This window comes from Gavia stellata, chromosome 6 (assembly GCF_030936135.1).
Source record: "Gavia stellata isolate bGavSte3 chromosome 6, bGavSte3.hap2, whole genome shotgun sequence".
Taxonomy (NCBI): domain Eukaryota; kingdom Metazoa; phylum Chordata; class Aves; order Gaviiformes; family Gaviidae; genus Gavia; species Gavia stellata.
This window is the reverse complement of record NC_082599.1, coordinates 49,401,143-49,425,678: the sequence shown is the minus strand read 5'-3', so window position 1 is coordinate 49,425,678 and position 24,536 is coordinate 49,401,143. Positions and strand designations below refer to the sequence as shown.

At 42.3% G+C, this 24,536-nt stretch overlaps 1 protein-coding gene across 3 annotated transcripts; it reads right to left on the bottom strand.

Moving 5' to 3' along the window:
* Positions 1-433: 433 nt before the first annotated feature.
* CTNNB1 (catenin beta 1) lies at positions 434-23,667 on the bottom strand. Of its 3 annotated transcripts, XM_059818294.1 has the most exons (16): positions 23,465-23,667; positions 8,928-8,988; positions 8,209-8,436; positions 7,818-8,071; positions 7,490-7,728; positions 7,208-7,409; positions 6,729-6,873; positions 6,164-6,267; positions 5,737-6,075; positions 5,326-5,484; positions 4,261-4,380; positions 3,971-4,121; positions 3,758-3,879; positions 2,476-2,536; positions 1,501-1,721; positions 1,175-1,212 (listed from the first exon to the last, which is right to left on the bottom strand). In XM_059818294.1, the coding sequence occupies exons 2-15, from the start codon at positions 8,938-8,940 to the stop codon at positions 1,513-1,515; spliced, it is 2,346 nt and encodes a 781-aa protein (XP_059674277.1). In that variant the 5' UTR covers positions 8,941-8,988; positions 23,465-23,667; the 3' UTR covers positions 1,175-1,212; positions 1,501-1,512. The 3 variants fall into 3 exon arrangements, with proteins under 3 accessions (XP_059674280.1, XP_059674277.1, XP_059674278.1); XM_059818297.1 differs by lacking the exon at positions 1,501-1,721 and having other exon boundaries at positions 434-1,212; XM_059818295.1 differs by lacking the exons at positions 1,175-1,212; positions 1,501-1,721 and adding an exon at positions 1,730-1,920.
* Positions 23,668-24,536: the final 869 nt, after the last annotated feature.

The window sequence follows — 24,536 nt, the reverse complement described above, 5'->3', positions numbered from 1 at the left end:
AAGCTACTGGACCAGCTGACACTTTGTAAGCAAAGGAGCTTCATCTGACCCTACTGGCAGTGCACCTCTGAAAAGTGCTGCAGTAATACACTGCTCTCACTTTTTGAAGCCCAGAAGTTAAGTGTGGCTGGGAGGCCACAGCATAGTTTCCGCAGCATGGCAGTGGGTCTAGCCAGATGCAAGGCACCTGCCAAAGCAAAGTGGCAGCAGGTCAAGGGGAAGAATGCTGCCTCAGAGGGCTGCAGTAGAAAACCTTTGTCATTAAGACTTGGGAGTGTAAAGGGTAAGTATTCCTCAGTGGGATGAGAGGTGAATGCTTCTTTTTGGCTTCCTCCTCTGAAGTACAGAAGTTCTTGTGCAATTCCAAGACAATTTTCAGAAGACTTGTAAACACACAAATATGCTTTATGGTCTGAAATAATCTGACACAGAGTGAATTAAAAGTTTACTTTAATTTTGAACCATTTTATAACTGCATTTTTCTCATGAAGCATCTGTATCACAGCAGGCTACAATAACTTTGGGATAAAAGGCAACTGGTAAACTGTCCAATACAAGGTTCCAAATAAACAGTTCTTACTGGCCCCTACCCAGACATATCCCAGATAAAGTTTTTGATCAGAAACATGAAATAGATCCACCTGCTTATTTTAAGCATATTAAAAAGGAAACTAATTGGACCATTTCTATTTGTCTAGGTTTTTTTTATACAAAAAGGCTACACAATGTTACACTTTATTCAGAATACAGTTAGAGCGATTATGAATTAGTGTTCTACACCTTTACTCAATCCTTAAAAATTAGAAACTGCTGTAGCATATTCACTATAACTTAATACTACGAGAGACTTAAAAAAAACCCTAACAACAATTACTGCGAAAAGAAAGGCTACTTCCAAAGCAAGCAAGGTCAGTACCATTACAGAGATTTTAAAAAAAATAATAAATTTTTAACAAGCAAGGCTAGGGTTTGATAAATTCCATCTTGCAATTCATTCTTGTGCATTCTTCGTTTCTTGAATCACTCCCAAAATCCATTTGTATTATTACTCCTCAACCAAAAAGGACCAGAACAAAAAGTTTACTTCAATTGTTCCCATAGGAAACTCAGCTTGGTTAGTGTGTCAGGCACTTTCTGAGATACTAGCCCACCCCTCGAGCCCTCTCAGCAACTCTACAGGCCAATCAATGCAAGTTCATTCAGATGATACAGCTGCAAAGAGAAAAAAAAGAGGCATCAGTGTTCCTGAGTAAAGGACTGTTTTCACGTACTAAGACTGCGTGAAGCCAGTGCACAAGACATTACAGTTAATTACTTCCACACTTCACGGCAGAAGTCAGTTTGGAGTGTACTGATCGTGTGTTTCCAGAGCCTTTATCCACTATTCTGGCACACTGGGACCCAACTGAGCCAATCCCTCCCTGCCAACCAAGTTCTCAGTCCAGTCATCTGTTTTTCTCTTTTTGTTTTGTTTTTAAATTCAAGGTTGGAGCTTCTTACCTAAAGGATGATTTACAGGTCAGTATCGAACCAGGCCAACTGATTACTGTCACCTGGAGGCAGCCCATCCATAAGGTCCTGGGCATGGCCAAGATCTGGCAGACCATCAACTGGGTAGTCAGCACCAGGGTGGTGGCCACCCATTTCATGTTCCATCATAGGGTCCATACCCAAGGCATCCTGACCGTATCCGCCAGAGTGGAAAGAACGGTAGCTAGGATCTAAGAAAGTTAAAGGTGGCAGAGGGAAAAAAAGCATACTGTTAACAGATGTTAGATGCATCAGAAGCTGCAAGTATCAGTGTGTGAGAAGATCTTTGTAGCCGTCTAATTTTTTTTTCTAGTTCAGCCAAGTTCAAAACAATCTGTTGCCTACCCTTAATGGCTATTCCATTGTTCGAAACAGCCTTCCAGTATGATTCTGCAGACAAAGCACACTGCAGTCAGAAGCACGAGCAGATTCCAGCCAAGCCATTAGTCTGCACAATCAACAGTACTAAAATTCAACAATACTGCAGCAAAACCAGGCTCCAAGACTGTAGACTTGCTTCTGAAAGACTAGTCAAAAATAGCTTAGAATCCTTAGGGATAGGCTTGCGTTCAAGTCTATAGACAGTTACAGACCAATACATTCAATACCAGCTTTTGTTTTAAAGAAAAACTGCACTATTGGAATTGTCAAGTCCCTTTGTAAAGAATTTAAAAGATTTCTGGAAACAACAGCTCAGTGGGAGAGTCTCCCACAAGACTCAGATGAAAGACACCAGTTTTGAATGTTCATATGGCTCCCATTTCAGTGCTGCCAGTGGTGTTGCAGCAACTGGTTATTTGAACTGGCAGTTCCCCATCTGCTTGTCAGTTTGCAATACCTTGCTGAAGAGTAATTCACTCTTCACTCATTTGCAGTTCTCCTTTAAAATCTATGACTTGACTTCATCCAACTTAAGTTTAGTCAAGGGGAATGGAGGAGACCTACCATCTGGGCGGTATCCAAGAGGTTCTCCCTGGGCACCGATATCAAGTCCAAGATCTGCTGTCTAGATGTACACAAAAAGTTACAAAACAGTTTTAATGTCAGGTCTTTGGGCCAGCACTAGTAATTCAAGTTTAAAAAGCTTTGAAGCTTATCCCAGCCCCCTTTTTAGCAACTCTTCTGCAGCAAGCACTGCAGCATGGTACTTCTGTAAACATGAAATGCCTTTTTATCCAAGCATCTGCATCCAATGTATAACAGCCAGATTGAGGCATAGGAGTCCATAGATCACTGGAAGGAGGGTTCTGTCTGGGAATGAAAAAGATGGCGCAGGTCTAGGAACACTCCTCCTAGAGTACAGGTACAGGTACACCTGCCCAGCTCCCGCCAGTTAGCTGTTCTGAGACTCCTGAGCCAGGAATAGGGCATTTAGGACTTCTGAAGGAGCCTCCCCCAGTTTGTCCAATTACAGAAGTAATTACCTGTCTGTAGTGTAATTGCATAACTCGCAATCTCAAAGAGATACCCCATTTTAGCTTTTTTTCCACATTACTGTGGTAGATGATACAGATTTTAGGTCAACAGGAAAGTAAGCACTGAAATAGCACAAATCAAGGGCTACTGTCCTTTATTTAGTAAATACATGCACGGTAAGACAAGCTAGGCTCCTGACTTAGGAATCTGGGGGAAGACAAGGGACTTAGTGAAACCTTCCCTCTCCCCCATGCAAATGGTTTGTTTTCAGTCTCAATTCACTGTGTAGCCCTTCAAGCATGAAAAAAGGCAATGTGTGATAATCAGCCTGCAAACATATTCAAGCCTGAGAGCTCAATTCTAAAGAGAACATGAGTTGCATCCCCACCCCAAGATTATTAGTCCTACATTGTTTGCTTGATAGAAGCCTCACAGGGTATGTTTTATGTTTATGCTTCCCTTATATCACTCATGCCTCAGTTTCTGCATTCAGAGTTCATTAGGTTCTGACAAGCAGCACAGAAATGTAAGAAGTTCTTCTATACAGCTTTGCACACTAACAAACATAATGAGAACTATAAACTTTAGCAGCAGTAGAGAATGGACTCTTCCTATCTGCAAGGGAAGAAGCAGCTCTAAGGCTGCTTGCCACAGGTTCACTGAACCTGAACATGTAGAGAGTAAAGAAGATACAGCCATGTGTAAAGCTGGACCTGTATCACTGACGGCACATATACTTCACTACTGGAACGAGGGAGGACTTGGAAGCAAGGTGTGCCCAAGGAACCATTAACACAAAAATGCAGCTCACCTCGTTCCAAGCCATTGGCTCAGTCCGGAACAGAGAACTTGTCAATTCAACCGAAAGTCGCTTCTTATAGTCTTGTGGTTTGTCCTCAGACATTCTGAACAGCACTGCAGCTGCATACGTTGCTATTGAAAGGAAGAGTGATTTTAGTAGAGGTCAAGCCTTCTAGCAACTTTTCTAACACAAGTACGAAACCTATCTTTTAAGTTCACTTACCAACACCCTCATTCCTAGAATGAAGCAGTTCTGTTAAAGGAGCAGTTGCACCTTCAGCTTCAATTGCTTCAGCTGCTTCCTTGTCTTGAGCCAGTTCACAAAGTACACCTGCAGCTACTCTCTGGATGTTCTCAATGGGAGAGTACAACAACTGCAACCAAAACACAAGGGTTTCTTTAGCTCTTCTACTTGAAACGAGCTCTTCAGCACAACGTGACTTAGCAGTTCCACCAAGGAAGCACTAAGTTTTTCTAGTATGTACTATAGCATTTTCTTGAGTTCTTGCTTACCTGCACAAACAGTGGAATGGTATTTAGACCCCTGATTACAATTCGATTATGAACATCACGTGCAAGAATATGCAGGGCTCCAGTACAGCCCTCGACAATTTCTTCCATACGCACACCCTCCTAGTCAGGGAAAGAAGAGGCATTTTTTTTAAGTTAAGATATTACGTGCTGTCTTCCAAAATGACTGTCAAAAAGCTGATCACTGTGTCAATAAATCAACCAAACTTGTCCCCTGCACAGAGCCCCTTCCCCCAAAAGGGCTCATATCCACTATCTACTGCTGGCCTTCAGACTTAACATCTCTGCTAGGAGTTAGCCCAGTTTATCCAACTAAATTGAGTAACCAAAGCATCTCAGTGGAACTCCTCCCAGTGTTCTCATTTTTATTTCAGTTCGTTATAAACTTCACGTCTGACAACATTGGCTTTTTTCCCCAAAACTGAATTAGTTTGGCAGTTTAAGTTTGAAACAGTGGTTATCAGTAACAAAGAGACACCCCCCCCACCTCTGCAAGTATTAACTACACTCCTGTACTAGTAGGTCCTGCTTCCATTTGACCATACTAAGGCAACTTCCCCTTTGTTAATGTGTTCAACGGGGCAAAAAATTGACACTGATCTTGCCATACTGCCCTGGTACCTAAACAGGTAACAAGTATACAGGCTGTACAACTTCTCAGTACTTTTACAGCTCTAAGCACCCTTGAAAATATGCAATAAGCTGTGATAGCATTCTTAAACCCACAGTTCCAACAATGATGAGTCTCCTCGTAGAGACCTACTTCCCTTGCCAGAGTGAGCAAAACCAGTATTTCTGTAATCTATAGTATTCAGAATTAAATGTTCAAGAGGTTCTCAGTAAAATAAGAACCAAGGTTTTGACGTTCTTGTTTATTTAAGAAAAACTTCAGGTCTGCCAAGACAGAATTATCAGCATGCCAAGAGAATAACATGATTTAGAGCAAATGATAAGACAACAGCTATTTACCCCAAAACAATACACAGCTGAGCCACACTGACAAGTGAGGAGTTTTACACGTAACTTCAGTTAGTGGTGGCCACTTACCACAAACTGCTGTTGCGTTCCACCCATAGAAGTACGTCGCTGGGTATCTTGATGTGCTCTAACCAGCAACTGAACTAGCCTTGGAATAGCACCTTGTTCACGCAGTGGGGCGTGGTTTGCAGGACAAAGAGCAAGATTTCGGATCAAACCAACAGTAGCCTGCAGTTAAGAAAGGGGGTGGGGAATAAAAGCGCATGAGGGGTGTGCTTGCTGTTAGCAATTTCTTTTTTTAATCAGTTGATCCCAAATGCTTAAATCTCTAATGGATAATTCTAAGCTGCTCAATTGAAGCAACTTTCCCTCAGACAAATTACATTCCCCAATACCTTGGAAACAAAGTATTTTTCACAGTTACGGTTACCTTAAAAAAGCACCAGTTTTCAGTGCTGAAAGCTGTTAACTATGATTTACCTTGATCAAAGGCCAGTGTGATGGCGGGTGCAACAGTTTAACCACCACTGGGAGTCCATAATGGAGACGTACTGCATTTTGAGCCATCTCAGCTTCTTGATGCCTGCTGGTGAGGTGACGGAGCGCACAAATAGCAGGTTCTGTGATGTCTTCCCTGTCTCCAGCCCGAAGAACTGTGCGCACAAGAGCCTCAATGCCACCAACCTGGCACACCATCATTTTGTTCTTGTAATTGTTGCAGGTAAGGTTAGAAAGGATGCCAGCAGCACAAGTCACAACATTAATATCATCTGATCCTAAAAGCTGAACAAGAGTTCCTAGAAGGCCTTCCATTCCCTCCTGCAAAAAAAGAGGGAAGAAAAATCTAGTCTCTCTCCTCTTCCATTATGTTGGCTTTTGAACCTGATCTCTTAGAAGAGCCATTTACCTGCTTTGTTGCAGCATCTGACAGATTTCTCAGAGTCCAGAGACAGTTCTGAACAAGACGCTGGCTTGGATCCGTGAGATGGAGTCCCAGAGCTTGCATCCCACCTAGAAGATGGTACAGATTTGACACCATTACTCAGATGTTTATCTTGTGAACAGTCAGTGAACAGTCCTCCTCCTTGAAGTCTGAGTGTATATCTCAAAAGCTTCTGGATCTTTCTTGGCATTAGTATCGTAATATGGCTAGACTCTAACCCTTCGTCACATAGAAAAAAAACCCCTGAGATTCTTTTTTTGACACTGGACCTTTTAGAATATGCATACATTTAAGGGGACCATTCTGACAATGCTCAGCCACTAAGCCATCCAGCTAACAACACAGCAGACAACTTAAAACAGACTGCCTTTTATACTTCTGTATACCAAAGGCCTCCAAAACTAGTTATGGACTGAAGGACCAATCCAAGTTCAGTTTTTGATGCTGGCAGCTTCTGTTTTTGCATGAAATGTACTGATCCTGCAGCACCGTATAGCTTTTAAAGGTATCATGGGTACAAGGTACTTACCAGCTTCAACAATAGCAGGTTTGTTGCTGGAGCAGACTGACAACACCTTCAGCACCCTACTTGTGGTCCACAATAGTTTCTCATAAGTATAGGTCCTCATTATGTTTACTAGAGCCTGGGGTCCACCACTAGCCAGAATAATCAGCTGAAAGACAGCAAAAATAACATCTATCTGTCACTTCCTGTGCATGTCAGTAGGTAGTAATTGTTGCTAGCTTACACCCATCATAGATTACAGATCTCTAAAAAACTGTTCACATCTGCTGGTCAGGTCTGTAAGTTTTGCAGTCTCACTATAAAAGCATGACTGCATTTCTGCAAAATAATTCCTGCGTCCCTCACCTCTTGCAAGGTCAGGACTGACTGGCAAAAGCCAACATGGGTGAAGATTCAGAATAAAGAGGTCAGTACACAAGAACTGTTAGGCCATTCGTAGCAAGCTTGCTCATTTTAAGTGCTTCAATAGCAGAGGCACTTACCTTGCTTTCTTGATTGCCATACGCTAAAATCTGAAGGCAGTCCGTTGTGATGGCCAAGAATTTGACATTTGTCTTGTTGAGCAAGGCAACCATTTTCTGCAGCCCACCAGCTAGACGGACAGCCATTTTGGCTCCTTCCTGATGTAACAGGAGATTGTGAAGAGTTGTAATAGCATAGAACAGCACAGAGTCCACTGGGGACCTACAAAAGGAAAAATCTCATGAGTATCTGCAGCTACCAGTACCAACTGAAAACGAGTACTGTCTTAGTAGTTCACATACCCAAGCATTTTAACCAAAGCAGGAATGCCTCCTGATTTGAAGATTGCCAACAAGCCTTCACGGTGATGTGAGAGATTGTGCAGTGTACCTGCAGTACAACGGGCTGTTTCCACATCATTTGTATTTTGCATGGTACGTACAATAGCAGATACCATTTGAGGAGATCTCATAATAGCATGGCGAGATGCTTCCTTTTTGGATAACTGATGAACCATAACTGCAGCCTTGTTCACCACCACCTACAGAAATATTTGAAGAAAGCTTTTAGTTTAAAGGTCATTGAAGAAGCCCCACAAGCAAGCTACATCGAGGCAAGGAAAATGCTTACCTGGTCCTCATCGTTCAACAGTTTGGTCAGTTCTGGGATTGCACGAGTTGCAAGTTCAGCATCATCTTGGTAGTTTATGAGATTAACAACAGCATGTTTTAACATCTGGGATGGCTCAGCCAGGCGTTGCACATTAGTTGGATGAGCAGCATCAAACTGCGTGGATGGGATTTGCATTCCTTCATCCAGTGTTTCAGGGAACATAGCTGCACGCACTCTCTGAGCTCTAGTCATTGCATACTGGCCATCAATATCTGAAAAACAAGGTAAGGTGCTACCTCAAACTAGGAATAAAAAGCCCATCTTCTAGATTAGAAATAATTCAGTATTTAGATTTCTGTATTGCTAAGCTGCGTGCCTAAGCATATCAGTGTAATAGAAAAGGCCTTACCAGCAACTTGCTCCTGGGTAAAGGACTGAGAGAATCCCTGCTCCCACTCATACAGGACTTGTGTTGTGTCCACATCTTCCTCTTCAGGATTGCCCTTGCCACTCAAGGAGGGAGCAGTTGTTGTGGCACCGGAATGGATACCAGAGTCCAGATATGATTGTTGCTGCCAATGACTGACTGCTGCTTTTCTGTCTGGCTCCATTGCCATATCCAACTCCATCAAGTCAGCTGTAAGAAATCATTATTGAACAATTAAGTTCAGTTCAATTACTCCAGCATGTATTAATCCAAGAGATGACACAGATTTTAAATGAAAATAAACTGCTATAAACAACTACCTCAACCCAGCAGAGGCAGCACTGTAAGTGAGACAGCAGTTTTAAGCTGAGGCTTCACGTCAATCCAATGCAGACATCTATAAACCTGACTAACAGACAGAGCAATCACTGCTATTGTGACTTAGTCTACTGCTTAAAGTTCCCTGTTCCACATACTATGATTACATACTTGACTGCACTTAAGGGACCCAAAATGCTTACAATGACAAACTTGTTTGCAGGTTTGAGTTCCAGTGGTAAGGTATTAATTATTGTAGTAGAGCAGACATTATTCAATCCAAGTGACTTTAAAAAGTTAAAGAAGGGGAGTAAGGAGCCAATTTAACTGCTCTTTATTAGACTGCTAGATTCTAATAACATAAATTGTGATGCATGATATACCTTGGGTTGCCATGTTCCTTGTTGTGCTCCCAGAACTCTTTCCTGCTACCTTTCAGAGACCCTAAAAAAGAGCAAGGTTAGAACTTATTAAACATTAATCAGTGCTAGTAAGACAGGGTTTCATATTAGAACACTAGAATTGCAAAGTAAGACTTCGCACATCTTGCCATTTCATTGCTACAGTGAGTATATTCAAATGCTAATTAGCAAACCCCCATGGACAGAGACGCAAAAGAATGAGAGGTATCACCCAGACTCTTTCTGACAGCCTATATGTAAGATATATTCTCCTCCTAAAGATGCAAGAGAAAAAGAATTGAAGACTGACCATGATAGAGCCATTTTTCTCTTCTCTATCCTTGCATAAGATGAAGTCCAGACATTAAATTCCACAGCTTGGACATGCCGCAAAGACAAGGGCTAAATGTCAGACTTCCTCATTTCTCTCAAAGACAGCTACTCTTAAGATACTAGCAAAACTGTTTGCTACAGGGCTACAACATGGATTTTTGCGAGAAAAGCTGAAATGACCATTTAAGGCAAGCTATTATTTCAGTGGTACAACTACCTAAAGAGTTATAATTGAACCTCCTCCTTTACTCCTTTCCTGTACCCGCAAGAAAGGTGTCTTGCTACGCAAAATACGCTTCCTTGAAGTTAAACTGAAAATTGAACCAGCCTTATAAACAAATGCTCTCCTTTAGTCGCACACATTAAGTCACCAAACTCACTTTTTTTTTTGCAGAAAGCCAAGATAATTGGGGGCAGGAGGCTGAAATACAATCAAATCTTCAGTATGCACCTCCATTTGATATCACCAAGCAGTACAGAAGTATTTGTACCATAAATCTGTAGCCATTGCTTCACTAAGCCAGAAAGAGAAATTTGAAGCTACAGCTTCACAACGGGTCACTCAAAGCTGTCATACTTTTATGTCATTTGCTCCCCTTCCCCCCACAGTCCAACACTGTTTTCAGCAGACACAGAGCTGGTGACAGCCTATTCTGGGAGCTAGCCAAGCAGAAACATTTGTAGTGGGTAACTAGTGCAGTGAGCAAAAACATCTCTTCCAGCAATCAGTTTTCAATGTGCCATTAGGTGTTAGAGCTATGTTGATCAAAACATTCCTAGACAATGAAGTAAAGGCAAGCCACTAATCTCTTTAAAGGACAGGTTTGCAGTACTGTGACAGGAGAACAAAGTCCATTTGATGCTGTATTTGTGTAAAGACAGATTTCCCAGTTTAAGAATTTCCTTCAGGAGTACCTTTTAGAAAATCATAATTAAACAGAAGACAGGCCTGCAGTTTAAGAGTCTCACTGAATAGGTTAGGCAACTGAGGCAAGCTTATATTTCACTGTCTCTGAGCCAGCTGCAGGATACTCCAGCAGCTCCTGAGCAAACTCATTACTTTGCTGTACAAAAGCCAGTGCTGTTTGTCCTGACTCGGCACTCCCACAACTTCTGGCAGCAACCCTTTCCTCTTTTAAAATGGACAGTAGATCTGCATCTGCAGCAGATAAGCAGCACTGAGCTGATTTAAGACACAACATAAAGTACCCTACTATGCCACTGGAAACACTTAGGCCCCTACACTGGTCCTACTCCACAGCCTGGAAGAGACTGGCCAACTCAGCCTACTTCTCACAATCTGCACGGAGGATGCACTGACAATACAACCATTTTTTTTTTTTCCAGTCCCTTGAACACTGGATTCTTCCAACATCCTGTTAGGAGTTTGGGAGTAGCAATGGTTAAGGGGAAGGAAAAACTAAGTCATGCTGTCAGTTCACCATTAATACCAAAATCCTCCTCAGTAGCTAAGTTAGACGAAGTGCCTATACAAAAGCTTGATAGCTCCCTGCAGGTCTTATGCATTACTTTGTCAGCCCCACTAACACCTTCCAAACAGAAAGAAGTGGAATAACACTAAAAAGTAAAATTTGTATCTTTGCTCCCCCTAGTCCTCACTAAATCAGATGCAACATTTCCAATAGAAAACTGGGCAAGATCTAGCTGCTATATGCAATTTGCATTATGTTTAGCACAAAAAAAAAAATCTGTTCTTTTTGTAACCTTTCTTGTCTCCTATCAGGAGGCTGCTAATAAAAATGATAACTAAATTAGTTTTGATCTTAACATACTAGTAGATGAATCAGTCAAGAGCATTGACTATGCTTTGAGATATTTACTACCACCTCAGATTCAAATATGCAGTGAGGGGCTTGGGAACAACGTATATCATTTCCTTCCACTGTTGAATTTTACACAAATGAAAGCAGCTGGCTTACAGCAACTGCACTGTGAAAGGTTGTTTCAGTTTCAACAGCCTGAAGAGATCAGAAGAGTAGCTGTATCATTTAGTACAATCCAACAGACCAGACTAGCTGCTGCACCACAACACTATTTCAACATAAAGCTGAGGAACATATACAAGTTAGCAACAAAGAATACTGAAGTGTTCAGAACTACATTATCAGTCAGATAGTCAGTCTTTGAAATGCTGAGCTTAGATCAGCCTGCTAGCTGCACCTGAAAGTTTCTAACATCCTTACCTGTATTTCATGCAGCTGTAACCCCCCTGCAATTCCAGGTACCATTTTTTTATTTAGAGGGGAAACTGGTTTTAATCCCATAAGTTTAAAATAACTGCAGACTAAAGGTAGCCAGGGAAAAGGGGTACATTCAGTTTGGTTTTAGGGTTTCTGTAACTGAACGGTCTCCCATTCCTTCCCATTCTCTTCTCATTTTACAAAGGGGTAAACTGAGTCCAGACAAGCTGCTGAGGTATCATGCGTCATGACAAGGTTAACTGCTACGCTTCAAAGGGAGCAAAAACCCCAGACTAGGTACAGATGTTTGTGCTGTTACCTTTCCTGACAGGAACTGGATCAACACGTGTGCGGTGGGGGAGTGGAAACAAAAAAACCCCTACCCTGCTAGGATAATTAAGCTTGTAATCTTCAACCATGAACCATATACCAGTGCCTTTAAATCAAGCTCTTATTCAGATTTATTGGAGGACATATGACTAGTGACATTACACTGTCAAGGTCAGTAATACAGACCTTAACCATCAGGAAGAGACAGAACGACTCAGTACACTTTACAAACTTCAGCATAACAGCAAGCTTCCATAAGCATCACTATTTTTAAAGCAATTCAAGTCTTAATTTTGATAAATGTCATGTTATACAGAAGTTCATATGGATGTACCGCCAGGAGTTATGGGACTGTTAACTTCTTAAAAACCTCCCCCATGACACTATCCACTTGTGTGGCAAGCACTATCAGCTTTGGGTTTAAATAGAGGTTGGGTTTTTTAAAATATATATTAAATCCCTCATATGAAGAGCACTGCAAGACATTGCACTAGGCTGTACTGCGTACCATAGGTTTCAACCTTGCATTTGAATTCCAAATAACTGAGAAAAAGAGTTTTGCAAGCTTAGCAGGCTTAGGAGCTACTAATTTCAAGTTACTACAGAAGACAATTCAAATTTCTTGGTTTTCAAAGGAACAAAAGAGGAGGAGTATTTTGATGATGAATAAAACTGAGGTATTAACTTCTGATTTTGGAGAACAGTTAAGCACATGCCAAGGAAGTCAACAAGCCTACAGCGTTTCTCAAATCTGAACAATCGTTCTGAACAGCTTGAGTAAAGCCTAGATAATTTTCTTTCTAAAGCTGTTAAACTCCATTAAGACACAGAGCACAGTGAATTGTTTACTTCTATTCTGTTTTACAGAGGACAAGAACTATGAGAATAGCCTGTCTAGGGGGGTGAATATCAGCCTGACATTTACCTGCCTGGTATATCAACACTACAGTACATTTGCACCTCTGCTGCAATTTATCTAAGGTAAACCTGTTTTCATAGGCTAACAAAATGGCTCAGTTGACAATGAAACAGCTCATATTTGCAGCTTGTATTAAATAAAAATGTATCCATCTTCTTTCAAGGTTACTACCTTAAATCTTAACAGAATCTCTTCATTAAGATTGACTCAGATTACTCCTGATGGAGCTGATAAGCATTTCCCCTCCTCTTTGTAAAGCAAGTCCAACTTAAAGTTTGCAAGTCTTCCAGAAATCTTTTGCTCGAGAGCAGCGTGTTACTAAACCTTGCATGAGAAATGAAGACTGACACATCTAATTACTATGATCTAAAAGCAACATGTTTACTGACCATATTTTCATACATGTCTTTCTATGTCTCATCTAGGACCATCCAAGCAACTGCGTCTTTAAACTAACCATTGGTGCTAACACATTTTCTTACATAGAACAAGCAAATCTTAATCTTCTTGTGATAGTTACAACAGTTAAAAACATTGATTATCTACATACAAGTGATGAGAAGTACATGCACTGAAAATCAGTTTTTCTCCAAGGGCTCAGAAATTATTGCAACCACTACCAAGGTGTTACTGGAAGCATTGTTTGGGTCTAATTTTGTAATGGTCTTGTTTCAGGCAGCTGCCTGCCAATGATGTTGTCTGTGTATCTGCTTTACAAAAAGTCAGTAGCCAAAATACACAGGCAACATCAGTTCCACAAACAGTAACACCAGGTAACTAGAGCACTTATTCCTATGACCCAAGAACAGAAATATAAGAACTTAATATAGCAGAAGCTTCCTAATTAACCTTAATTTTCAAGTGGAGATGCGAGAAATACATTTTATTAAAGATTTTAAAATAAAAAATCCTTTTGTCTTATCCTGGAAGTTGTTATTCTGTTTTCTAGAAGAGGAAGCACAGGGTGAGGGGAAATTGTCTAATTAAGACAATGCTGATAACAGAAACAAAGAAGCTTTCACAGTATATAAGCTCTTTCAGGCATGAGTGGCTGACCTGTCTCCTTAAGCAATTTTTGGTCTAACCTACCTCACAGCTAATAAGCACTCTTTCAACAGGCAAGCCTACCTCTATTGCTTTTAGTCTTATGAAGACATGATGCAACTGAGATAGTCACTTTAATATTCATTAGTAAGAGTACTAAACTGATTAACAGGAAGCCTAGAAGTCCAGTTATTGTTCTTCCTTCAAAGAAGGAAGCCTATAATCAGTTTATACTTGCCTACTAACTTTTCTTTTTTTAAAGGAAAAAGCAAGAAGTCTTAGTCTAGCTGAAGCAAGCATGACAGCTACAATATGAGGGGGAGGAAAGGATAGAGAAGTTACAGGTGACCTATAAGAACAGATTTATAGATTGCCTATCCACAGATGATAGGAAGGATAGTACTTGTGGAAAGTAACAATCCAGGGTATTTGCATTCAGTTTTTAACTTAGACAATTCTAATTTTGTATTAAGAAGGAATACGATAACCTGGGAAGTCAAAAAAGATTGCAATTTGCCTTGCAGGTCTCAATTTAGGAAGCTTTCATTTTGTATCTTTGAAGGTAAAACAAGTTCAAGAATTTTTACCACCAGAAATCTGTTTTAAACTTCTAATTATTCCTTATCCAAATGGGGATAAAGTCCTCTTCCATATCCTCCCAGATACTCCAAACAAAAACTTAACTTTGAGGATTTTTATATGGCTTCTACTGAGCTCTGAGGTAAAGTGTGCTTTGTAGGCAATTCTAGAGGCCCTTCATGTATCAGATGCTTCTGTAAGATGAATAAGAAGTCTTAAAAGTACAGTTTCGGTGTTGTGTGTTTTAAGGGATTTTAGAAGCTTGCTGTAGGAATGATGGTTTTTCTATGCAATGAACAAGAGAGACTTTATTTCAAAGTAAGAACAGATAACATGCTTGAGTTTCACTCTGAAGACTTGCATTTTAAAAAATTTTAATTCTTGTACAAAGGTACCACACAGGGTTAAATACAACAGTTTTCCTTAAATACATTCCATATCCACAAAACAAGTACTGAGCAGCATTCCCATATTCTGTCCGAAGTAGCAGCATTTACAGTCCTCAGTCACTTTGTCAACTCTGAAAGGAACAGCTGTATGCAGTGAGTGGAGATGATTTTGAAGTTAAAGTTATACACAAGTATTAGAGGGCCTTGATTATTGTCAAATTAGTCACTTACTACTAGTGACTTCTGGATTAAGAAATTCAATTTTTCAAATCCCTCCTAATAACAGGAGTTTAAGGACCTGGATGGACAAAAACTGTGAAACTCATTGAAAATTGGCTCTCAAATAATGGTTTAGGACTGTAAATTATCACATGAAACAAAGCAATGGACCACTTGGATACTTCTGGATACAGTAAAGTTAAAGTTTATCTTATTATCTATGCTAGGAATCAGAACATAAAACTTCACATTTTTCATATTAATGTCAGGCTTCCTTCTGCTTTCAGCAGGTTGATATTTAACACTGGGTAAAAATACCTTGTCATAGGCCATCTGAAGATATCCTAAGTAAATGGAAGTAACTTACACAACATCAAAAGGAAACAAGTCAAACCATACAGCCAAGGGCAAACAGAGCCAGCATGCATCTTCCCAACTCTGAAAGGAAAAAACCACCATGGGTTTTCACAGCTGTAAAACATTTCTATCTTCTTTCAGGTTAGATGATAGAGCTTCACTACAACCTGAGAAGAAATGCCATGGCAAGAGATAAAGCAGCATTACTGTATTTAAGTGTTATGCCAACATGTAGCAACCTCACCCATTTCAGTAGTTCTACTGAAAACTAAGAGCTATCAATAGTGACAGGAATCTTAACCTGCATGCCACAGCACACACCCACACTGAAATCCAGCTTGCTGATCCTAAACTGAACAGAACAAACTCATTCATAAACTTTAACTCATGACAAAACTGCTCTGGTCATTTCCTCAAGCAACATTTGCTTAACATCACTGCCTCCAACCAGTAAGGGAAAAATACAAGTACCCTATCCACTCAGCATCCTATGTAATCCATCCAGCTCAAATTTATCCAAGCTAGAATACTTCAGACATCTACTGATGCCTGCAGAAAGTTAGAAGATGCCTTGCAAACAGCAATACATTCTGTTTTAGATTTTAGCTAATCAGATCACAATAAGTTTGATTCTGAACCCAGAATATACAACAGTCTTAATTTGTTCTTTAAAATCTCTTAATAAGACTGGAAAGTCTAAAATCTGTTTCTCCTATTAAATGTTAGGAAATTAAGAAATCTGAATACTATCTGCTTAACTGACCTTTCTCAAAGGTTAACAGGTTGCAATTTCCAAGCTTTAAATATCCTTAATACATGCTGAAAGAGGCAACTAGCTCAGATAATCCACAGAATTGAAGTGGAAGAGGGGTATTTGACAGCACACACACAGATCTGCCAATGCTCACTACAAGTTACCTCTGCTGTCAGCCACTGTTCTTTTGCTGCTTCATTTCCACTTCATTATTTCTTTCAGACAATCTAGTTTGCTATTGCATCAATTGTTCTGGTTTTTTCAGCCTCTGTCTTCTGCCTTAGAAATTATGTAAAAATTGCTTTCCATAACATAAAGGCAGAAGAGCCTCCCTACACTAGCTTTTATAAGGTGGTTTTTTTTAGAGTTCATTTTATGCCACATCACAAAATAAAGTTTTATGCCTGTCTGTTTTCAGTTCTCAGCAATCTAAGACCAATTAAGAGCACAGAGTAGAGTTTCTATTCACATGCTCATTACCTAAAGCAAACAGCATGCAAGTATTTCTGTTATTGCTAGACTTCTCTAAGAAAGTTGATTGCAACTGCTTAATGGAACTGAAGTGCAGACATCTGGTAGTCTTGACTAGACTTAAACACTGGGTTAGCTGTATTAAAAGAGGATTTATTCCTCAAAAAATGTCTAGTGAAGGAAAGATTCAGGTTACAAGGACAGAAAACAAGGCTCAACTTTGAATCCATGCGGCCTTAGGTACACATGGCAGAGGGGAGGTAAAGGGGCCACAAGAACTTTACAACACAGCTGTAAGGCTCCATTCTACCACACTTCACTTCCATTAGGAATGGAGCACTACAGAGTATTCTGATACTACAGGACACTCACCTGTTTTACCCTCCCCTTCCTCCTAAAAGAGACAGCAGGTTAGTAAAGAATCACACTTACTAGCCAGCTTGCCAAATGATCAACTGTGACAACTCATTAAGTTTCAAGTGCAGTTGATACTATAATGTAAGAGTAGTAAGATCCACATTTTGTTTTGCTCAACCCAAGTATAGAATGCCACCCAAAACACAGGTACTTTTAATCGATCACTGAAGAGAAAGTTTAGCCACTGACTGTAAGTTCAGGTAACATCAAAAATGGACTTGGAGAGCTTTCACTGCCAGATGAGATCTCCTTCAGCTGCAGGCATTGAGTGTCACTGAAACACAGCATTTTGAGCAACTAACACAGCATTTAGGCACTAACAGCTTGTGCAATTAGGCAGGGTCTTCACAGATACTAAGGTTTAAGTACCCTTTTAAAAACAACCCATTAGAAGTTTAAATAAAGCAACAGTTAACAGTGGTCTGAGAGCCATGGTCAGCCAACAAACACCCGAGTTAACTAATCTAGAAAATGATGAGAACCTGGAGAATTCAGAACAAGCACATCAGGTAAGTTACTAAAATAGTAATATAGTTCACCTGGGCACTGATCTGCACAATCCTTCTAAGAGATGAACTTTCAAACTTTAGAGTCTGCCAGGAAGCACACACACCCCTCCCTCCCCATCCCGCCCCCCCCCCCCCCCCCAATGAAGCTGGTAATATTATATAAAGGTTCTCCAATACCTTTGATGCACAGTACTTTACTCTTTACAACAGACATTTTAGAGAAACTTTGGGGGAAATTACATATTGATAGGACAACTAGAGAGGTCAAAAGGTACTTAGTAGCAGTTACCTACCACCATAATTTCTTACAACTGTGAGTGGTGGCCTACAGAATTTTGTTTGATGCTGGCCAGAGTCACATGGCTGGGCATACTATGCAATGTAAAGACTGCACCTTTTCACATAGTCCCACACTCTTTGCTACTTAAAAGCATACTTATACTGTAGTATCCGAAATATCACAGCACTGGATGTCACTTCAGAGAAGTTACAGCATTTTAATCCAGAGCACAATTATTTTGCCCTTTACCTAGAGAAACATTCAGGAGTTGCAAGAGGTCTGTTAACACAATCCTTTATATTCAAAATCATGGGCAAGTACACCAGCAGCTTCTAACAAGATCTGCAAACAAAAAAGGAATCTTATCAAGGAGACCTACACCTTCTGCACTCTTTGTTTGTATTTGTTTGTCTTCTATAAAAATCTGGTTGTTTCCGTGAGCTATAAGCAGCAGCTGTGGTCAAACTGACAGAGAAGTTATCAGGTCATGTTTGAAAGTAATGGTTTAAGAGAGCTTTTCACTGGCAAGTATACTGCAACATTAGCAAAATCTTTATTAGTAGGCAAGATTGGCTGCAAGTACCTACGTATCCTTCTTGACTGTCCAAGAGAGGAGCTGATGATAATCTTAAATGTTAAGATGAGATGCAAGGAACTGCTTCAGCTACTAACCAGGTGTAACACATCCAGCTTTAAAACAAAAGTAATAATCTTCTCCACATAATGTACCTATCAGTCCTTTGACAGCAGTTTGCAGCTCAGTATTAAAGGACTGGTATGATAGTTTCAAGTTTATGAACTTGCATTAAGTTCATAACAAGATTATCAACCCAGTTACTCTTACATCTTAATTGTTTTGACCAACTAAGCACCACCAACTCATGCAAGTAACCTCAAAACAGTTACTAAGTTCACTTCTGTTCAGCAATGGGTTTGAGATCTTTTGGTCACCAGCAAGCATTTCCAATTAGGGTTACACGCAGCATTCATCATGTTTGATTATCTTCATGGCTGGGAAAACATTAAGAGCAGTTTTATTATCACAGCTTGGAAAGTTCCCACCTCGGATTTGTGGGACACAGTTAGGTATCTATATTATACATATTCCTGCCTTTCTCAGTTAGGGATGAGCTAGTGTTTCTATCTAAGATTTAGTTTGCCAGCAGTGCTCACCTAATCAGCTTGCACTGATTTACAGCTTTTGGTTCACGTGCTCCTACTTTCACTAAGCTCTCTGTAGTAGAGATGGCAATAGCCAGGATCAAACATCATTCTGTAGTCTTACCTAGCCACATACAAAAGAACTGCCATCATGACCATTTAGAGATAACCTATGAGAACTTAGACAAATATTATACCACATCTCATTCAACACTAATAAAGTTCAGCAACAAACCACTGCCAGCCCTCAAGCTTCCTGCCCACTTAGTTTTGAGTGTTAAAAAGATACTTAATGGTTCTACAGTCATTTATCACGATCACATACATCACTAACAAGGTTTACAGCCACTATATTACAGAAGTATCTTTCCCACTTGTCTGTGTAGAACTTAAAACATTAATTTCCACTCAAATACAGCAACAATTTAGCAAACAGTCTAACCATAATCTAGTTTCTTCTTAGGCTGCAACCATGTAGCCCTGAACATGGGATGTTAAACATTTATCTCCATGGTTTAAGAAACCAGAGTGATTAGTCATAATTACACTGACACTAATGAAATACTTATGAATCTGAAAGTGGCTGCCTCTGCTTGTCTGTCAGAATAACTATGTATTTACAATGAGACATACCAACACTCCAAAAAGTACTGTTTAAGCAACAAGCATGCTAATGAAGTCTGACACTTCTGATGTTTCTTCAGCTCACTTTTAATTAAGGCAAACTGACAAGGCAACAGCATTTATCAGCACCTTTAGGATGTTAAGATTTCTGGCCACTGGAGGGCACCTGAATTGTTGCCAGGACAATACAGAACTACTTGCTACAGTTGCTGCAGAGTTGGCAAACTTCTCCAATTTATACAAGTCTATTAGCACAGTAAGTCAGCCTAGAAATGCTAGTTCCAGCAAATATACTTACAGTACACACTGTGCGTTTGCCAACTGCGGTAAGATCCAGCTAGCTCATACTATCTTTTTAAAAGCAGCAACCTAGAATACTAGATTAACTCTTTCAACCTTTAAGGGAATTAATTTATTCCTTAAACAAGGCTCCAGAGTTGATTAAGTAAGAGAGCAAGTACCTTACTTCTGCAATACTAATCCTCCAGCCAGCATACATTGTTTCCTAAAGCAACTTGGAGCATTAACAAAAAGTTCTTCTGAAGCAAAAGCTTAAAGCAACATCTGCACCCATACTTCCCAAGGCAATAAAAGCACAGGACACGTTTGCTTTCACATCACATCAGAGTTAACAGATTCAAGAGGGCAGGCTGAGCTATAGGTATACATTTCACCTGCTCTCCTTATCAATTTGGTGTTCCATACAGACAGAAATGCCAGAATAAGACTTCCACTGGTTCTCTCCCTTGCACTCGAAGTTACCTGGTCAGTGCAAAAAAACTTTTCTGGCTCCTTTCTTCTCATGAGCAGCAACACAGGCCACACAACACTAGCATATTAAAAGACACTACCCTCTTGGGCTAAAGCCTGATCACAGACTACAGCAAGTTTTACCTTGGCATCAAGTGCCAGAAACGGATATTAAAAGTGAACCACTGTCAGACTACCTTATGTTGGCAAGTCTAACAAATTCAGTTGGTGCGTAACATCAAAGCACCCCCAAAACAGGTCTTCCAATGCTTAACTAGAAAGTCAGCAATACTACCCTGCCCATCTGACCAGGATAATCATTTTATCTAAAGAGACAAGAAAAGCCATATGAAATACTTACTGCCAAGGAGAATTTTGCAAAGTTAACGCGGTGCCATTTCTAAGTTACCGCACAGTCACGCAGCAAGGTAGGGGGATCAGAGCTTGCAAATGCATGCTGTGAGGACCCAAGAGCAAGTCCCAACTGCCTGCACAGTTTCTCACAAAGTTTTATCAGGCTTCGTGAAGTATGATGTTCAAGATAAATAAGGTCAGTCCTGATTTTCCTGCCACGGTATGCAGCCTACAAGAGTCACAGAACAAGTTTTGCTGCAAGCAACTGCATGATCACCACAACCCCTGTGTTACCAGCTTTAACTATGAATTAACATGAGTGATTTTGATTACGGCTGTATTTGCACACTAGTCTGCCTACCAGACAATGTTTCACAGAAACATCCTTATCCAGGAGTTTCAGACTGCACATTCAGACCAGTTTATACAACTGAAGCTTACAATAGCCATGTTTCCTGCCCCATTCTTGCTGCTTCCCTTTCTACCCCTCAAAATACTGCAAAATTAGTTTAGAAGGCCATTAGTACTAACTTGCTGTCTTTACATCCGAATGAACTTTCTGAAGTACTGTGTTCTGAAGAGTTAAACTTGAGGTTTTGGTGATGTTAAGTCATAGAAGACCAATATCCATTTCATGAAGAAACTGTATGTCTGAAGGGCAACCAGGTTTCACAGCCAAGATTTGATAAGCCAGTTACTGACACACCACATAGTCAATGCAAAACACTAGTGTTCACAGTAGACTACATGTCAAGTAAGAAGCCCAGCCTATTTATTGCTTAGGCAAGAAAAAGGAAGCTTGGTTTACTAAGGATGTAACACAACATTTGAAGAACTGACTTTTTCAATTAAGATTTACTTTGTATTAAATCCTTGCTTTCAGAAGCTATTGTGCATTGCATTGTCCTTTCCATCAACAGTTATTTCTCCCATAGACTCTTTGAAATGATCAGCCACACAGACCAACATGAACATTCCCACGCATATCAGTTTATACCTAAACAGAAAATATCTGAACTAGTAGCCAAGCATTATGAATTTCTTTAGAACGACCCCAGAATGGCAAGATACTCAATATGATTTTATACTGAATGCTTAAAGCCTTGTCTGAACACCTAAGTAGCCTCATTTTCAACAGTACCAGCCATTAGGCAATCCACACAGTAGCCACATACCTGCAGCTGTCAGCACCTTTTTAATAAAAGTGCAAGACTAACATTAGGTTCCTGGACCATCACTTACTGAAATTCACATTATAACTTGGCCAAATAAACACCAGTAAGTTTCGTCCTTTGTGCTGTTTTAAAGCCTTGCAGTAGTACCTTTTTGTCATTCAGAAGCAAAATCATAGTTAGTAAGTTGCTCTCTGGTGTATCTGAACTTAGTACCAAGAAAACCCAGATATGCTTTCAGGCAGTTTTCTCATCTTTGCCTTTACTACAGTCTCAGCACATAAAGATCCTGTTTTACTAAAACCCCTCCTTGATTTCCGTCCATCGACCTCAGCATACCAGCCCAGCCTCTTTCCATTCACCACTTGCATACTTTGGGGGATGGGAGGACCACAGATGTCTGGAATATACAGAGTGTCAGAACAATGGCTGCTCCATGAGAAAGAGATCAAGAAGTAGCTGATTACGAAGATCAACACTGCTATTTCTAAAGTCACTAGTTGCCCATAGCACCTTCACAGGCTGTCCTTTCTTCCCAGAAGGGATAGACTTCAGTAGAGGTTTTTAGGAAGAGATTCAAAAAGAAGTGGCACAATGTCCTAAGTCAAGTTTAGCTAGGGAAGAATTTAAGGTTTTGCTAGATTTAAGAAATCTCGCTGTCCCAGGAGCAACTAATCATGCACAAAAGAGAGCTGAACTAAGCTTTTCGGGAAAAAATTACATCTGGAGTTCCCTATTCCACGGGAAATCAGAAACAAGTGCTCTATATCCTACCAGGAGTAACAGCAAGTTGCTTCACACATCTCAGAAGTGCGTTAGTTTGGGAGGTTGGAGCCGTCGTCGTCCCCCCCAGTCAGCCACGGAAAGCAGCAGGCGCTTCCCCTTGCAGCATGCGAGCCCCCACACTGCCCAAGTCATCCGCTAAAAGGCTCTGGTAACGTGGGTGTTAAAAACTTAATTTGATTGCTCCCAGCTCCGGGGAGCTTCATTTCGGTGACACCCAGAGGAAGCATAACCTCTCCAGCAAATATGCATGCAACTAAGACCGAAAACCCACAAGGCAACAGATTAGTTATCGCCCGCTGACTGCGGCGACCGTGATTAGTTAATTACATTCGGTATAAATAAACCCGTCCCACGCTCTCTTCGACCTCCTATCACCCACGGTGGTCTGCAGCCCACCGGCGAGCCAGTACCTCCCCCCCGCCCCCCCCCCCCCGAAAAAAAAGGGAGTACTTCTCCGGCCTCGGCTGCAAACGCGGCCGGGAGCAGAGTCCCGCGGAGAGCCGGCCGGCAGAGACTCGCCCTCTCCTGCAGCCCGAGCAGCCCACCCCCTCGCCCCAGGACGAGCTTCCCAAGAGACACCTCGGGAGCTGCAGCTGCCGCCTCCTGCAACCACGCAGCTGTCCGGACCTCCCAAAACAAGAGCCCTCTCCTCCTTTCCTGTCCCCCCCGCGCCTCTCTTCCACCCCCACTCCCACCCAGGCAGCGCCCACCTCCAGCCCCGTCCTTCCCGCCTCGGCGCCGGGCACACCCTGGACCCCCCAACGGCCGCGGGACGCAGCGCCCGCCCGCCCCAAGGCGCCGGCGGCCGCTGAGGGAGGGGAGCCCGGCCCGGGCTCGCCTCCAGTTCCCGCCGTAGAAAGTGGCACTAACGTTGCAGGGAGGCGAGAGCGCAGGGTCCCCGCGGGCTCCGGCTGCTGCTGCTGCCGCCCGGGCGATCCTGGTCCGGTCCGTCTTTCCTTCCTCGTCCCCCTGCCGCCTCCTCCTCGCTCGGCTCTTCGCTGACGGCGGTACCCCCGCCGCTGCCTCCCGGGTGGCGACCGTACGGGGCGGCGGTGTTAGTCCCCTTGCCCCGAGCGCCGCTGCTGCTCCCACCACCGAACCGAGCGAGAGGCTTAAAATGGCGTCGTTCACAAGGAGGTTCTTATAGTGAGCGCCGGACTCGGCTGTATCCTGCCGCCGCGGCCGGGCCCAGCGCGCAGCATTCCACAGGCTCCCAGCGCACGGGGCAGGGGGAGGAGAAATAGTGCCCGGCTCCCAGGGCGGAGGGAGACAGAGAGCAGCAGCGGCGGGAAGCGGCCTCAGAGCAGGGGAAGGCCGTGGCGGCGGCGCGGCGGGGGGAGGCAGGGTGGGCCGGGCCGGGCCGGGCCGGGCCGAGCCGAGCCGAGCCGGTGGAGGGGAGAGGCAGAGGCAGCGGCAGCGTGAGGGGCGGGCGGGCGGGGAGGACAGCGGAGACCCCTTATTCCGGAGGTGGGGAAGAGGGATCAGAGGTCCCGGCTGGGACCGAAGTTGCTGCCTGAGGGTGGAGTAGAGGCGGCGGGGGAGGGGTGCAGCTGAAGGGATTAGCCCGGGGTCCCGCTCGGGGGGAGGGAGGCGAGTGCACCCCCCCCCCCTTGATTTGGCGTTTCGTTTCCTGTAGATTTTTTTATTATTATTTATTTATTTATTTATTAAACGCATGCCACCAACTGTAGCGGAACTCCGTCCTCCCAAACGCTTGCAGCCGCGAGACTCCCGGGCCGTTGAAGGGAGGGAAACCGGCCCCGGCGCTGGGCCGGGGCATCCCGCCGAGCCGCGCTGCCGCCCCGGCCCGTCCGGCCGGCGGGGAGCCCGGGGGAGCCCGGGAAGGCGGCGGCGGGGCCCGCTCACGTCGGCGGAAACGCGCTCCGCTCTGCCCTTGTAAATATTTGTCAGGAAGCAGTTGCCAAAGAAAGTATCTCGTTAT